The sequence below is a fragment of the Nesoenas mayeri genome (assembly GCF_963082525.1).
Source record: "Nesoenas mayeri genome assembly, chromosome: 27".
Taxonomy (NCBI): domain Eukaryota; kingdom Metazoa; phylum Chordata; class Aves; order Columbiformes; family Columbidae; genus Nesoenas; species Nesoenas mayeri.
Window position 1 is genome coordinate 2060698 of NC_137555.1, and position 15840 is coordinate 2076537.

At 43.8% G+C, this 15840-nt stretch overlaps 1 protein-coding gene across 1 annotated transcript in view; it reads left to right on the plus strand.

The window, feature by feature from the left end:
- Positions 1-794: 794 nt before the first annotated feature.
- DOCK5 (dedicator of cytokinesis 5) overlaps positions 795-15840 on the plus strand; it is a gene marked incomplete at both ends in the record, with an annotated part of 64080 nt that continues 49034 nt past the window's right edge. Inside the window, 2 exons of the mRNA XM_080360182.1 lie at positions 795-837; positions 15582-15665. Of these exons, the coding sequence (XP_080216308.1) occupies positions 795-837; positions 15582-15665 (127 nt within the window). The remainder of the gene's footprint in view (positions 838-15581; positions 15666-15840) is intronic.

Sequence of the window (15840 nt, forward strand, 5' to 3'; positions counted from 1 at the left end):
GAATGTCAGGGGTTGGAATGGACCTCAAAAGATCATCCAGTCCAATCCCCCCGCTGGAGCAAGAACACCTACAATTTGAAAATCTAATTATGGAAGGTTTATATTTTATTTAGATTTATTATATATTTAAATTTATTATATATTTAAATTTATTATATATTTATATTTATTGTATATATTTATATTTTGCCATCTACTCTTCTAAGAGTTATAATTGGTGTACACTGCTTTTACATTGTGTTATTTTAAGGCCATTACCTTAATCTGGAGGCATGGCTCGTACATCAGAGTACCCAGCTGGGTTGACGTTACACCACACTACTTCTTAAAGAAATTTGTTTTGCTTTAACTTTTAAAACAACCCTTTTGTTTTCTTAGTTATTAATGAGTTACTTTCAAAAAAAAAAAACCTATTTATATTAACAGTGGGAAAACGTCTGCGTGTTTATACATCAATAGCGATAATAAGAACCATTAACCGTAGCTGCCCCCGTTCCCGACAGTGTTTGTGTCCCTCCCCCGTGTCCCATTAGCACCTTGCGGGTCGGTTCCCCGGGGCGGGCCGGCCCGGGAGCAGGTGATCCCCGCCGGGGCGGGGACGAGCCGCTTCCCTCCCTCTTTTTCCTCCCTCCTCGTCCCTCCTTCTCCTCCGCTCGGCGCGGCGGGGGAGGCAGGAAAGTTGGGCGGCTGCCGGGAAGTTTGGGAGCCATGGCGGAGCGGGCCGGGCTCGGCGGGGCGGCGCTGGGCGAGCGGCCGCGCTGAGCCCGGCGCAACCCGGCCGGGGAGCCGCCGCCATGGCCCGCTGGATCCCCACCAAGCGGGAGAAGTACGGGGTCGGTGAGTGCCAGCCCGGACCCCCCGCCCCATGTGCCCCTTCCCCGCGCTCCTGCCTTTGTGTCGCCCCCCGCCCTGCGGTCCTGACCCCCCCGGGAGCCTCCGCTCCCTCCCCGGTGCGCTGCGGCTTCTCTGCACCGCGCGTTCATTTGCTTCCCCATCTAGAATCGTTTCTTTCGCATGCCCTTGAGTCATTTCTGCTCCACACACCTTCTTTCTCTCCTTCTTTCTCTCCTTCTTTCTCTCCTTCTTTCTCTCCTTCTTTCTCTCCTTCTTTCTCTCCTTCTTTCTCTCCTTCTTTCTCTCCTTCTTTCTCTCCTTCTTTCTCTCCTTCTTTCTCTCCTTCTTTCTCTCCTTCTTTCTCTCCTTCTTTCTCTCCTTCTTTCTCTCCTTCTTTCTCTCCTTCTTTCTCTCCTTCTTTCTCTCCTTCTTTCTCTCCTTCTTTCTCTCCTTCCTCTCTTCCACTTTCAGCTCTCAGCAGTGAGCGTTCACTCTTTGAACCCGCAGGGATGGAGGGATGGATGCAGTGTGTGTGTGTCCTGCTCACACGCCCAGAGCTCTGCGTTTCTGCAATCCTGCAAGTTCGGGACTGATGTTTGTAATTTTGCCTCTCCAGCGTGTTTTATAGCGAGGAGTGCTCTAGCGCAGCAGCGAAAATGAAGATACGGATAGAAAAAGCAATGGTAGGATAAGATGGTTGTAGTGAGTAATTTCAGGACTGTGTCTGACACCTTTGCAGGGGATGGAAATCTTGATGTAGGGCGAGGAATGGTGAAAACTTGCCTGACACCTTGTGCCTTCTGTACTGCTGCTGCTTGATGTTTGAAAGGAGGTAGTTGAATGCTGGCTTGCTTTTCTCGAGGAGGAACATCATCAGTAGTGTTGCTGATCAGTTCTACTTTTCTTGAGAGTTTGACAAGTTGAAAACCACATAATTTTGAGGTTGCTTGTGAGAATTGGGCAGAGAGCAATAGGCAGGAAACCACTAATGACACAAACAACTGATAGTTTGTTTTAATGAAGACTGATCTTCTTTGCCCCTTGTGTTCGCTGTGGACTTCCTGATGTGAGAAAAGAGTATAATTTCATGCTTGCAAAGTGTTAATTGCCTTGACTTCCATGAGGTGGTTTATTCAAGTTCAGTCCATGAGTTTAAAGGTGAAGAGCCTCATCCTGCACAATTTTTTCTGGGTTGAAGTAAGTTACTGGGTTTCCCATTGGCTTTGCAGAGAGGCAGCACGTTTCTCGCAGGACTGTGGCTCAGGCTTCAGAGACACCATACGCAGCACAACCTTATCTAAGTTCTGCTCTGGTAACCAGGAGGGTGTGTATTGAACGCCCTGAACTTTGTTTCTTGCTGTGTAGGTAACAGCCCAGGCTATTTAATGTATTTATATATAGGTATGACTTGGCGAGATTACTTTGACCATCAGGAATTTAAAAATTTTGGCGTTATTATGAAGTAGACTAGATGATGCTGGTATGATTGGCTACGCTAGGTTATGGTGGGGCTTTTTCAAGCCCAGCTTTGAGCAAGGCTCCGCTCCCTCCAGAATGGCCCTGGGCGCTGGGATGAATCAGAGGCACTCCTCTCGTTTCCTTTTTTATTGGCTTCCGGGGAGTTTTTTTGTGCTGGCCTGAGCCAGCTGCTGGTTATGACAGCTCCTCTGCCAGAAAGGGCACCGGCCCGTGAGTAAGCGGGGTGGAGGGAAACACTGCATTTTCCTTTATGTTACCAAACCGAAAGTGTGCTCATGGGCAGCAGCCCCTTCATTCTGTGTGCTCATACAGCTGTGTGCAGACACAGGGACCAAACCGACACAGAGCCTGCGATGCTTCAGCTCTTGCATTTAATTCGCAACCAGAACTGACAGGTTTAATCGATGTGCAGCAAACAGAATGATTTTTGCAGTGAGTAGTTTTGTCAAGTGGTGTTTGATACATGGCGTTAATGGAATCGGGTTTTGTCAATTTGATCTTTGCAGACTCACTGTTTTTTTGTCTAGTTGCGTCCCGTGCTGTGCTCCAGGTACCGGTCCTCATTGGTTTTGTGCTTTGAAGAAGTTAATGAAGATGGAAAGGGAAACATGAGCTTCTTGGGCCATTAGTCTGCCTCCTAACCAAGGTTCCCGTTAGTACTAATTATGGAGGTGGTTGTAATGAGGGTAATACCACTGATTTGCATGATACAGGCCGTTAGATGGTAAGAGCTTTCATTCACTAGTAGCATGGGTAGCTGTGAAATTTAAAGATGCAAGTTCCTTCCTTTCAAAAAGAACACACATATTGTGGCTGTTAGTCATCTGTGCTTTGGAAATGAATATAAAGCCACTTGCATTTATTTTAAACACATCCCTGTAAATCATAACGCAGTCAGAAATTCCAAGAAGTAAACGATATGATTCAATGTCAGTTGTCTGATTTTTTTGCATTTCAGTTCAGGATGTGTTATCTCGTGGGTTATTCTACAGATTTGTCGATTGCCCATTCAAACTGAGTTGCTGCCCTCTGGTTCTGTCCTCAGTTGGTTAAACCTGGAGCCTGCTACCTCTATCGGGGATAATCCAGGTGGCACATGGGCTGAGTTTGACATGGCAGAGGGTGCGACATTGGAAACTGTGGCGTTTTTAGGGACACACAGTGAGAGACAAATGGCTCACTGTTTCTCGCTTGAAATGTATTTTGGACCCGGTAGCAGATGGGATTTTGGAAGCCTCAGCCTTGTAAAGGGGCAGAACTGTTGCTGGTCGTCTGATGGGCAACATCTTGCCTCTCCTAGCACCAGGATCTTCTGGGTCTCACAGAGCTGCTTTGCAACGTGCTTCACCTCTACTTTGGAAAGGAAAGATACTACCCGGTATATCTTCCTTGAAAGCTCTTCAGTTCTAGCGCCAAACTAAATGAAGTGACCCATTCTTGATCAGGTGCTTCTCTCATAAACCGTGTCATTTGCAGAAAGCCTTTCTTGCCGACTCTTTTCAGTCCAAAGAGCATGCTCTGAAGGGAAGAGTGCCTGAATGACTCCCCACCATTTGTAACTTTTATTATCTGCTTGTTTTAAAATTATTAACTTAGCCCATAAGGAATCAACAACGTCATTATTTTCTTTTTCTGCTGGCAGTGACATGGGCTTGCGTTAACTTCAGCTTAAGTGTTACATTAAAAGCAGCTCTTTAGCCATCATCTGTTCTTAGCGTGCAGGCGTCCTTTGTGGACTGGAGAAGACTGTATTAATGGTTTCATTACCAAATACAAGAGAATCTGTTCCATTTTGCTCTCAGAACCCTTTTTCTGATCCTTCTTACAGGCAGGAGCAGCCTGGTGAGCCAGGACAGGAACCAACCCAGCTCAGCACCAATTCTGAAATGCAAAGCGCTGAGTTTTCAGCCAGAACGGTTTCCAGGTGACTGTAATGATGCTTCAGGTGCACACACGCTTTATATGTCACCTTCTTGAACTAACAGGATGTGAAGTGTTTGTTGATGATTATGTAGTTTGAGCTGTGGACGTACCTGTTGTTCAGCCAGTCCGCAAAGAAATTATTAACCGAAGTTTTATGGGAAGAGCTCTGCGATGTGAGGTTCACCATGGGCCGTTCACCAAAATACTGAAAGCCACAAATTGTGATCGTCGGCTTAGAAGGAGCACGTGAAAGCTCAAGCAGCATTTGTTGCCTGTGATCTCTCCAGATTGTTAAATGTAGAACTTAAAATACTATTGTGAGCCCACAAAAACTCCGCTGGTCAGTGAGGTATTTCAGTACATCGTTTGTAACCTTTGTCTCTGAGTAAAACCAGAGTCCTGTTTTATTTAGAAAATGCCTTAAAATACTGGATTGAAGGGGAGCTAATGAAAGCAGTTTGGTTGCTCTGCGGAAAGCGGTTTGATCTGGTGTGTTTTTGAAGGCGAGGAGCTGGGAGGGAAAGGCTTTTGGGCAGCTTTAATTCCCAAGCTCTCTCTGCATCTTCACATCCCATTGCAGGATTTCCCATTTGCATTTCGAGTCTGCAGATACACGGGTGGCTCTTCGAAAGGGGATGGCTTGATTTGACCTTAACCATATTACCTCGTTTGTTTGTTGGTTGGTTCTTTTTTCTTTATTTTAATATATATATATATATATTTGTAAACGGACAGGTAATTACCCCTAACTGGTGGCCTTTAAAACCCATTACATTTTTCCCTGCTGGAGGCACCCAAGCGAAGGACTTTCCTTGCCGTGAAGAAGTATTTACTTTGTTGAAATACCATGTGGTGGTTGAGTTACAATCAGCTGCGTCATGTCTTAGGAATGGCAGTAATTTTTCAAATGTAAACCAGTGCCTGCCAGCTCCATTTGTGATTTATGTGAGCAGAAATGCAGAGAGGAACTGAGAGTGCTGCAGAATCAGATTTTCTGGCTAATGGTTTCATTTGTGATATCCTGGGCTATCAGGTCTTGGCTTCGTGTTCAAAACTGGTACGTCTTGTGCAAAGTTGTCCCAAAATAGTCTGTGATCAAAGGAGTTTCACAGTACTGATAGTTGCACATCATGTAAAATTAGAGGTAAATTCACATTTGTTTTAAACTTATTCCTTGCCCTGGACTTCCCTTCTAACTGGAACTGGAGGCAACTGTTGTGCAGCAGGTTCTTGACAAGGGCTTGACAAAGGAGGATGGAAGAGCCCATTCCCATTGCAGAAGTGATGATCTTCCTCTCTATCAATACAAACACTCTATAAATAACTCATGTTTCCTCTCTGTTTGCTTTGTTATAATGCGTCTAAAAATTGTTGTGTTGGTGGCAATACTAACGAAACTTGGAACAGGGCAAAACAAAAACCTTGGCATTGTTGACAGCCAAAAGTTCGGAATCTTCAGAGTGGTATGCCACACTTTCTTTCTGATTTAGTTCCTCAGTTTTTATTGCTGTGTCTGCAGTTTGTTTGATGTGAAAGCCAGCTGTGCTAGTTCTCACTTCCATAGTCCTTTCTATTTTTTGTTAATCCATATTAGCCCAAGTCTGTCTTCTCTTACTTTTGGTGATTACCACTCGACCCCTTAAGTAATTCCCTCTGAAACTAATCCTATGGACTTCAAAGGCATTGCTGACATAAACAGGACTTGTAACCATCCTTTTTCTTGCTCTTACTTTGAAAAGCAATAGTTCTAGAAGTGCCTTGTGACTTTGGCTCTTGGGTATCCACCTTGAAGCATCCCCAGCAGTCCTGATGTTTATGGACTATCACAGGATTGATCTTACTAACAATCAGGTTCGTATCTGGAGGCTCCAAATCCTCTCCTGAGGGATCCAGAACTGCTTGTGGAGGTTTGGCTGAGCTGGCTCCTGCTCATTAGCTCTGTGTCTAATTGCTCAGAGGTGTCGAGGCTGGAAGCACCAGGTTCCACCAGTTGTGGATTCACACCGGTCTCTTGCACGTTCTTGTGGTTCTTTCAGCGTGAGATCGTATTTGCTGGCACCGATGCAGGTGGGAGCGACGGAAATTAAAAACAAAATAATGAAAGTTCACAAACTGGAAAAACTTAATAGGATATTGATCAAGAAGCAGTAAATGTGGAATAATCCACTTGCGCTTAACTTGACTGGTAGGACATTTCTTTCAATTGGTGCTTCTAGGGGAAAAACATCCTATTTATGCTAGCGTATTGAAGACACAACCATGGCCAAGCTTCAGGCCACCTTAGTCCAAAGTCATGAATGCGTTTATCCCCGTGCTACTAGAATGAACCTATGTTTTGAGGTCTAATGCATTTAACTTATGATTTAGCGCCTAAAATACTGCAGTGAATTTTGGTGCATTTGCCAGGAAGCACATCCTAATAAAAGTGGAGCATAAATACGAATAACTAACCAGCTTTCTAGGTGGCCAGGTCACGATTGCCTTCAAAATTGGCAGATGTTACTGAGTGCGAGTTGGACTGGTTGGTTAAGTGATAAAAGTGTCTTTTGGGGACGCATTGTAGCTCCTGGGGGGGTGTCCCAGGGACAGAGGGGAGCGTGGGGTAAAGCATAAATTGTCCTGGCAGCCTCTTGAAGCTTTGACCATGTCTGATACTGTCAGATTTTTGGAGGAGTTGCCCCAGTAAAAGTGAACTTCATTGTGGAAAGTGCTGAATCCGGGCAAAAAGTTCTTTGAGATACAACGGAGATAATAATAGTTTTCTGCTCTTGGGAAAACTTGGTACTTTGATCCTCCGTAATAATTAAACAGTTCATAACTTCAGCTCTGAAGTTCTAATACTGTTTCAGAATGTCACGGGCAAATAGTGGCCAATTAATTCTGAAAGAGTGCGCTTTTTTTCCTCTATTTTTTTAAATGCAAGAGCAACTCGCTTAAATATTAGAGACCTGATTCTTGTAGCACTTCCATTCTCATTGCAATGACAATGTGGGGACTTCAGGATGCAGAGATGGAGCTCAATGTGAGCTCTAGAACATGAAGGGAAGGCTGCAGCACGTGGTACCTGCTTCCAAATTCTTTATCTCTTTGCATCTTGTGCAGTTTAATTAAAACTGCAAATTTGGGATTAGCTTGTTCTTTATCTTGACAACAAGAGATCGATATTCCTGTTTGGCTTTTGTATTTTTCCATCCTGAGTAAGAGCCTGAGTTCCCAGCCAAGATCTCCGGTTCTTCGTTTCAACACTGTTCCCCTGTTTGCTTGTTACCTGAGATAGGAGGCAAGATAAAAACGCTTTGGAATGAAAGGTCTCTGGAAATGTGAAAGTGGCTGTTCCTGACCGGGGCTTGTGCCATTTTGCAAACACGAATCAATGAAACCACAAGCATCCATTATGGGAGAGGAGTCTGCTCCGAAGCCCGTGTTGAAGAAGGACTGAAGGTGCAGAGGCCGGTTGAAATCTCTATGGTTATGAATATTAGGAATTCTCCTTGTGTGAGCCCTCCCATGCCAGCTCAAGCGCTGGTTTCTACAGAGGTGGTAAAGGGTTTTTTGGCAGCATATCCAAAGTTTCTCAAAATGCAGCAGCTAGATGGATGAGAATGGAGAGGGCTTGTCTGTCTCCTGCTGCACACGGATGGAGCGGGGAAGGGGTTGGAGACCTGAGGACACTTGTATGAAAACTCATGGCTGTAATTCCTTTGCAGCTGATGCAATGGGGTCCCTCAGCTTCAGATTCTCTGTGGGTCTATGAGCGTGGATCCGTGTAGGTGTGGTGGTGCCAAGAGACGGCACTGAAGGTTTAACTGGAGTGAACTCTGTGGTGAAGACTGGCCCGTAGGCATCTTGGACTCCGTGCTCAAGTGTTTGACTCGTTCGAGCTCCTCTCATCTCCACCCTCACTCCCTCTGGAAGTAATGCATACAGCAAAACTCATTAGTTAGTAACACAGCTCCGTACAGTAGTATTTCCAAGTTTTCTTTTCACGTCCTTTGATGTTTTGCCCAGTAAGAACTAGGACAGTAATTCAAAGCCAGTGGCAAATTCACTTAATTCTTTTGAAAGTGCCACACACTTTCAAGTTGGGAATTAGCTGAGTAGTCCAATTTATCAAGTGATGGTTTTGGTTGCCTTTTTGCTTTTACAAATCTGCTTGAAAATTTCATTGCAGAAGTCACTCTTGTACTTAATGTATCCAAAAACAAGTTGCAGGTTTGCAGGCTTGGAGGAATAAAAGGTGGTTACAGTCTTAGTATAATTCAGTTGCAATTGTATGCGTACTGTAAATAAGTATCTGTTTCTTCACAAGCCATAAGGTGGAAGCGTTTGGAATCAGAGGTTACTTGTGTGAAAACTGGATTTCAGACCTCGAGTAGGTGTATGCAGTTGTTAAAATGTAGGTATGTAGGTCCCAAAATGCACAATGTAAACGCATAATACTTTTTATTGAATTCCCTTGATATCAATAGGCCAACCTGAATACAAACCAGACTCTGGTTCAGCTAAAGCCAGTGTCAAAACTGTTGATTTCTGTGTTCCTATGATAGTTTGAAACAGTGTTATGAGGTTAGAATGATTGCTCTAAAGGACAAGATGATGTGTTAATATGTTTTCAGGAGAATACTAACCATTCAGGCTAGATGTTACTGCTCAGATTTCAAAGAGGCAAAATAAACCTGCAGGGCTTGGAAGATATGCACATTACAATAATATCAAGCACCCTCTAACCTAATAAGATCTATAAGGCGCCCGTCATTATGGTATCTGGCTCTCGCAGCCTCACCAGTAGATGAAAAGGAGCAGCCTCATCTCGTGTCCTGCATGTTGAGAAGGTCACTGTGTCACGGTGAAAGCACTTGAATGTGTATCTTGCTAAATGAAGCAATTAAACAGACTAGGTAGGTGTGTTTTGTGAAATTAGAACTAGTAAACAATGCAGCTTTGATAGCACCAGGATCTGAGGTTTCTCTGTAGTGCAGTAGTAACAACAATATTGGTGGCTACTGCTGCACCTTTGCTGCAGGAGCCAGCTCTGTACTGCTCAGAATTAATCAGAAAACGAGTTCCAGTGTGCTGCCACTGGCTTCTTGTCTTCTCTGTCAACTGAAGGAAGGTTTGCTCGATGAAAGCACAAGATCTTCCAGGAACCATTACAGCAAGTCATCTTTTTGTGCTTGGAAGCTGCTTTTGGCCCGTGAGTTCCGAGCTGGGTTCTCCCGCATCTGTTCATCCCACTTGAACGTTGACTTGCTATTACACGTTGTTTGGTTTGAACCAGCCAGATCTGAAGCAGATGGAAGCCTTAAATGCATTTTACACTGCAGCTAACGCTTTTTGTTATTTTATCTTCCCTTTTTCTGTTTCGATGCTGAATTAAGCTGGGTGTAGTATATTCAGGAGCAGGTTGGCTCTTACGCTGCTAGTCCTGATTTATTCCTCCATTGGCTCCCTCTTACTCCAGACATAAACTGAGACAGCTAATGTAGATTAATTATTTATCTGAGCTTAAAATCCCTAAGGGCCCTTTCCAGTGAAAATAATAAAAGAGAGTAGAGAGCCTAGTGAAGAAAATGAAACAGCTAACAATTTATGTATGTGTTACCAGTCTGTAAGATATAACAGAGTGTTTCTGTGTGGTTCAGATCACAGAAGCAGCTGCACTTGGGCAGTTTCTACCCCGAGCACAGTTAGGAAGAGATGAAACACCTGACGCCGTGGTGATATTATTACTGGTGTCCAAATCAGTGTATCTTTGGGATGTGTATCTCTGCCCTGTATAGATGCACTCGGAGAACAGAATCTCCCTTATTTTGTGGTATAAACACTTAGCAATAAATATTTGAGGGGGAAATGACTAATGGGAATTCTGCAGAGGTGAAAAGATGGAGATTATTTCTTTTTCCTTTATAATCAGTCTGTCTCATGCTTCGGCAGTTCTGAATCATCTCAGTTTGCCTGATCTGAATCTACTGAGGAGCTCTAATTAAAATACACGGGCTAATTTGTCACTGGCTCTGCCACTTGCTCCGGAGCATTGTTGGGGAACTGACTGTGGTTTTAGTCTGTAGGGTTTAAAGCCATAAGAGACCATGAGGTGATCTGCCTGGCTCCATATTCCCATGGGCTGAGGTCGGGAAGTTGGTTTATTTCTAAAGCAGTTCAGGCTTTAAGAGATTAAACCATCGATCCTAAAATCTGATCCAGTCTACAACGGGGAGACGGGAATATCTAAATTTGATGGCAAGACTGAAAGATACCTTCCCCAGCCTCAAATTAGGAAATTAGTTTGATTAAGAGTGCTTGTGCAGGACATCAGGGTAAGTAAAAGTCCTTCCAAGTGTATTTGTGTGGTCAGCCTGAAACAATAAGTACTCAAGATGTTCAAGGTCCACCTCTAGCTCATTAGATATTTGGCTCTGAAGTCTAACGATGGCTGGTAATTAAAGCATTTCCATCCATGCAATCCTGTTATTCTGGATTATTTGCATTCAAAATAATAAGCAGTCATTTGGAACTTTGTAGAATTGAGACTGAATGTCAGCATCCACCAATTCAGGAGCAGTGATATTCTTCATAACTATGAGTTAATGGACGTGTTTCACACTGTTGAACCATGACTTACTTTTTTTTTTGAACTAGTCTGACATATAAATCTTAATTATGCTATTCTCAATTTTTCAGACACAAATTCCTGGGAAGTTACAAGAACGTTTTTGCTCAAACATCAAAAAGCCTTTGTTCCTATTAAGAATTAATTCCTTGGGCAGTTCCTTGTTTTTTAAATAAAGCCACTGTATTTTTGGTTATATCTTGGCAACAGATAGCATACCAGGCTTCTCCAAATGGGGTTGTCCGACATAAATGCCATTTCTTAACACAGGGCTGTTGCAGCATAAAAGCACATACTTCTGTTTTCGTACAATAGTTTGTGACTCTTGAAAGATGTAATGAGCTCAAGTCTGGTTGTTTCAGCAGCGCTGAATGTGATTCTTTGTTCCGAGGCAGCAAGCACAGCCCTCTCCCATCAGACAGTGGCCAGCGCAGGGTTCGCAGGAGTGGGACATGGCATTTGGGAGCAGTTATCGTGTCCTCAGAATGGGCGGAGGGCTGGTTATTTCCAGCGAGTTGGAGATAAGGGATCTTGCAGCGCCCGTGTTTTCCAGGCCAATAATCCACATATCACATGCGTTTAAATAAGTTGTTGAGGAAAGTTTTCCGTATCGTTCTGCCGTGAATTACACACAAAATAGCGTGTGACAGCTTCTGCCGCGTTCCCTTGAGTTTTGGACATTTTAGCTGAGCTTCCCTTTTAGATCAGTCTTGAAAGTGAGCTATGGTGTGATTAGAATGGCTCTAGGAATTGATATTTGCTTTTCATCTTTCACTGTGCTGCAGATGAACAGTGCGACACGCAGGTTTTCTGTCCTTGGTTTCTTTACGTGCAAAAGGAACAACTGCTGCCCGTCTGCTGTGTGGCGGTGGTGGCAGACACTGCGTTAGTGCCGGACATCACTTGTCCAGATGTGCAAAGCGTCTTTAAAGAGCAGCCAGATGTGCTTGTGGCATCAGAGCTGCCCGCACCATCACCTCCCTTCCAAATGAATGCTGTTGGTACGCACAGGAGAGAAAAGCCTGATATGGAAACACGCCCAAACACCCCCTGGTTTCACTAAGAGCTCGGTGAGGCTCGAGTTGCCGACAAACCTCTTGCAAATTAAAGCTTCTCCCACGGCTCCTGGACGAAGTGAAGCTTTGTGGGTTTTCAAAACGTGTTTTGTTTTGTTTTAATATAGTTGTACTTCTCATTTTCATGCTCGACGTTGAGGCTTCGCGCTGCTTTAAGTGCCGCTGCTGGGTGTCTCACAGATCAGGAATGTGCGCTTTGATTAATCATCTGTCTTCGTACAACTGGAGGGAGTGACATAACTAAGCTCTTCCCATCGCAATCGTACCGTGTGCCAGCCCACACCAAACTCTGCCTTGTCAGGAAGCCCCAGCTCTCTGTCAGCTGTTAGTCAGGGCCTTGGAAAGCCCAGACTAAGGCAGGTTCCTTTGCCATTCCTGCCGTCCTTGTCTCTGCTGGTGACTTGCGTGATGCTTCAGGACATAGCGTGTATCCCCATTGTGCAATGCCTGTGGAGTTCCGGCCCGATCCGTTTTGAGGAATCACCTTCTGCCCTGGAGCATGAAAATTGGTTCTCCTTATCTGCGCCTCCATTGCTCTGGCTGCTGTCACCGGTCACGGAGTTATCTGTTGCCCTTTTGAAACCAGCCCTGGTGTTGACTCCTCTGACCTTCCCCCGTAATGAATTCCATAGACTGTTTTAAAAACATTTCATAAACTTTTCACTAGTCAAATTGGGGGACTCAAATAATATGGGGGGCTCAAATAATATGGTCATTAAAACAAGCCCAGTATCTCCTTCTTATGGATCATGTTTTCCACTCCATCCTCTTTATTTAGATTAAATTTGCCAAACTCGGTGCTGCTTTTCATTCAGATGAGAAGAGGAACAAGATCACCATTCTAAAGTGTATTTCAAAGGACAAAATCTCAGCTGAAGTTTAACTTGAAGCAAAAAGACAACTTCAGATATTCCTGCAAATTTGGGGACAAAAGTCTTTGCATTTTTTTTTCCTTCTTCCTTTCTTGCTGCTCTGTGAGGGTTTTATGTGAAGGATTTCTATTTTATCATCCCGTGACCGTGTTTGTTATGCGAAGCTCCCGTTCTCTTTCAAGTCTGATCGAGGTCAGATTAAATACACACAATGCGAATAGGCTCAGCAGTTCAAATAGCTGCAGATAGGCTGTTTGGGACAGGACTGACTTCAAGCGGCAGGAAGCATCAGTTCCAAACAGTAAAGCTCCCAGGGAAAATATGCCAGCAATTTGTCTTTTATAACCTTGCGCAGAACCAGATTTTATATACAGTGACCCTGCGTTCTTGTTTAATTCAGTCTAGCAAAGCAAGGTACTGAAATCTTGGGGGATGCAGAGTGGCAGAATCCTGTTCCTTTGGCTCGTGAGTGCTGCACATTGGGATCTGAAACCCTTCTGGTAAAGCAGGGAAGGGAACTGCGACGTTTAGTTCTCTCTTGTGGCCGTTGTGATCTTTGAGGGAACTGCAGTGTTCGGTTCTCCCTCTTCTTGTGGCTGTCGCGCTCCTTGGTTTGGAATTAACTGTGTTCTCAAAAGAAAAGCTTGTGTGGTGCCCACCCACCTTTTTGTTAGACACCCACTGTCGCTCCGGCTGCTTTTGTCTGGAGCTAAAGCAGCAATTTATGGAAAAATCCAGCCTGGTATTCATATAATGTCCGTTTGTCCCGAAGGAACCCAAGGCATCTAGGACTTGTACATAGGAATCCCTATACGGATAAGCACACGCGCTGTTTCTAAACAGGGAATCAAAACTAAACGGGAATCCCAAGCAGTGTTTTAAGGCAGAAAATGAGGCAGTTGGTCCAACTGTAACCACAGGGGGAAACTCCAGTGAGCAGGATATCATCAGCCAAGATAGACATGGGCTGAGACTCTCTGCTTTAAATCTTGACAGTGCTGTCACATTATTAACGTCCATAGACATCAGGCACTGCACTTCTATGCCGACCTCTGCAAACCCTTGCAGAGTTATTTTCTATATCTAGCAGAAAGATTTATTTTTAACTGAATTACACACAATATTAACCAGTTTTTGCGTTGGTTTATGATCTCATCATCTGTCGATACAAGGTAGTTCTTAACGGGTTACTCCGATTTACTCCTGTGTACCTTCACGTTTGTTGTTGGTCATCAACATTATCCAAATTCTTCTGCAAAAATATTGATGGGAGTTTTACTTTTGGGCCTATTCTGGGGCCTTTAAGATGTCTAAACTGAATATCCAGATCACCACTCAGAGGAGAGAGAGGAAACTGGATGTTGAAGCAACCAGTGCCGGAGGAGCAAAAGTCCAGTCGCATTCCTGTAGCCCTCTGGAAACCACTGGAATAGATTGAAGACATTCTGGCCGTGCAGCCCTGACGTGGGTGCCGTGAATGGTGCCACCGTGAACAAATGCTGTAAAATAAGTATCTGTTGGTGACCAGCGTCTGTTTCGCATACTGCAGCGAGTTCACATCGCTTGCCTACTGCTGCTGGATTATTTATAGTGACAATATTTTAAAGAAAACTAGAATATGTGAGATAATTTCCGGTGCGGTAAGCCACAGTCATTTGTTTATGCTGGACCCTCGCCAGGAGGCAATAGACCTCATCCTGATGGGAATGATGGGCATTCGATGCGAATTTCCTGACACAGGAGCTCCGTTTTTTATTTATTTGTTGATTTTTCAGAGCGACTTGTGCAAACACAAACCCTCTGAAGAATTTTCCCAAAGCCCCCTGCAAATGTTTGCGGGATTTATTTGCCCTCGTTACATAAATAAACATCGTGGTTGCTTCCCTAATACGTTTCCTTGGGGAACAGATTTGGAGACTTAAATACAACACTTACACGTGTGAGAATATTGCGTTGCTGCGTTTAAGATGTGATTTGTACTTAAACCAGTGTTTCAAATACATAAATAAGATCACCTCATTTTGCTAGAGGGAGTGGTCTGTTCTGATTTGGCCGATCAATTCATTGCACCATAGCGAAGCATTTTCCCCGATTGCTTTATGGTTTTTTTACTTGTGTTTGTTTGAAAGCAAATTCAAATTACACTTTCTGAAGGCAGTTTAGCAGCGTGGGCTTCTGGACTTAATCCTATTCCCACTGGGAATCCGATCAGCATTCAGATTAGCTTTGTCTTTGGTGGGGATTAGATCTGCAGAGAATCTGAAGGTTTCGTGCTAAGGTTGGTTCTTGTCTGGAAAGAGCCTTTGGTGGCAAATAGTCTGAGGTGTTTAATACAGAATAGTGGCATTTTTTCTTACGACATCCAGTGGATGTTGTTTTGGCGGTGCCTGTGAGTGCTACATTGCAGTCAGTCCTCTGAAACACTAATAAAAAATGACAATTCCCTAATTGATCCATGACCTCTGCCTGGGTAGCAGTGACCTTTGCTGGGCAGGTTGTCAGTAAAGTGGGAAGATGCAGATTCTTAATATAGTGTCACAAATCCACACGCTTAAATGTAAATGACAAACTCTGTTAAGAATGATGTTTTTTCCTTGCAGGAACTGATGATAGTATCTGGAAATACATATGCTACATACTTTTCCAATGTATTGTATACACAGGTTAGCTTTATAACTTTATAGTGCTTTTTCAAAATAATATTCTGCTTTTGACAGGTGCTACGATGCCAGATTATCTTCCAGCTTTCATGGTTGTGTTTTTCATCTCTCTCTTCTCCCTTTTTAGCCATCTACAATTACGATGCTGCCCGAGATGTGGAGCTCTCCTTGCAAGTTGGCGACACCGTTCACATTTTGGAGATGTATGAAGGTAGGTTGCCATGACTTTGCGGTCATTTTTGAAAGTAAATATAACAAATCAAGAGGTTTTTTTTAAGTAACGTGCATTTCAGATCTAGACTTTCAACTTCTGATATGCACGAAAGTGCAAAGCTTGCTGTGTAGTGTTTGCTCGATGCACTTGACTTTTAAAAAGGTATGAAAAA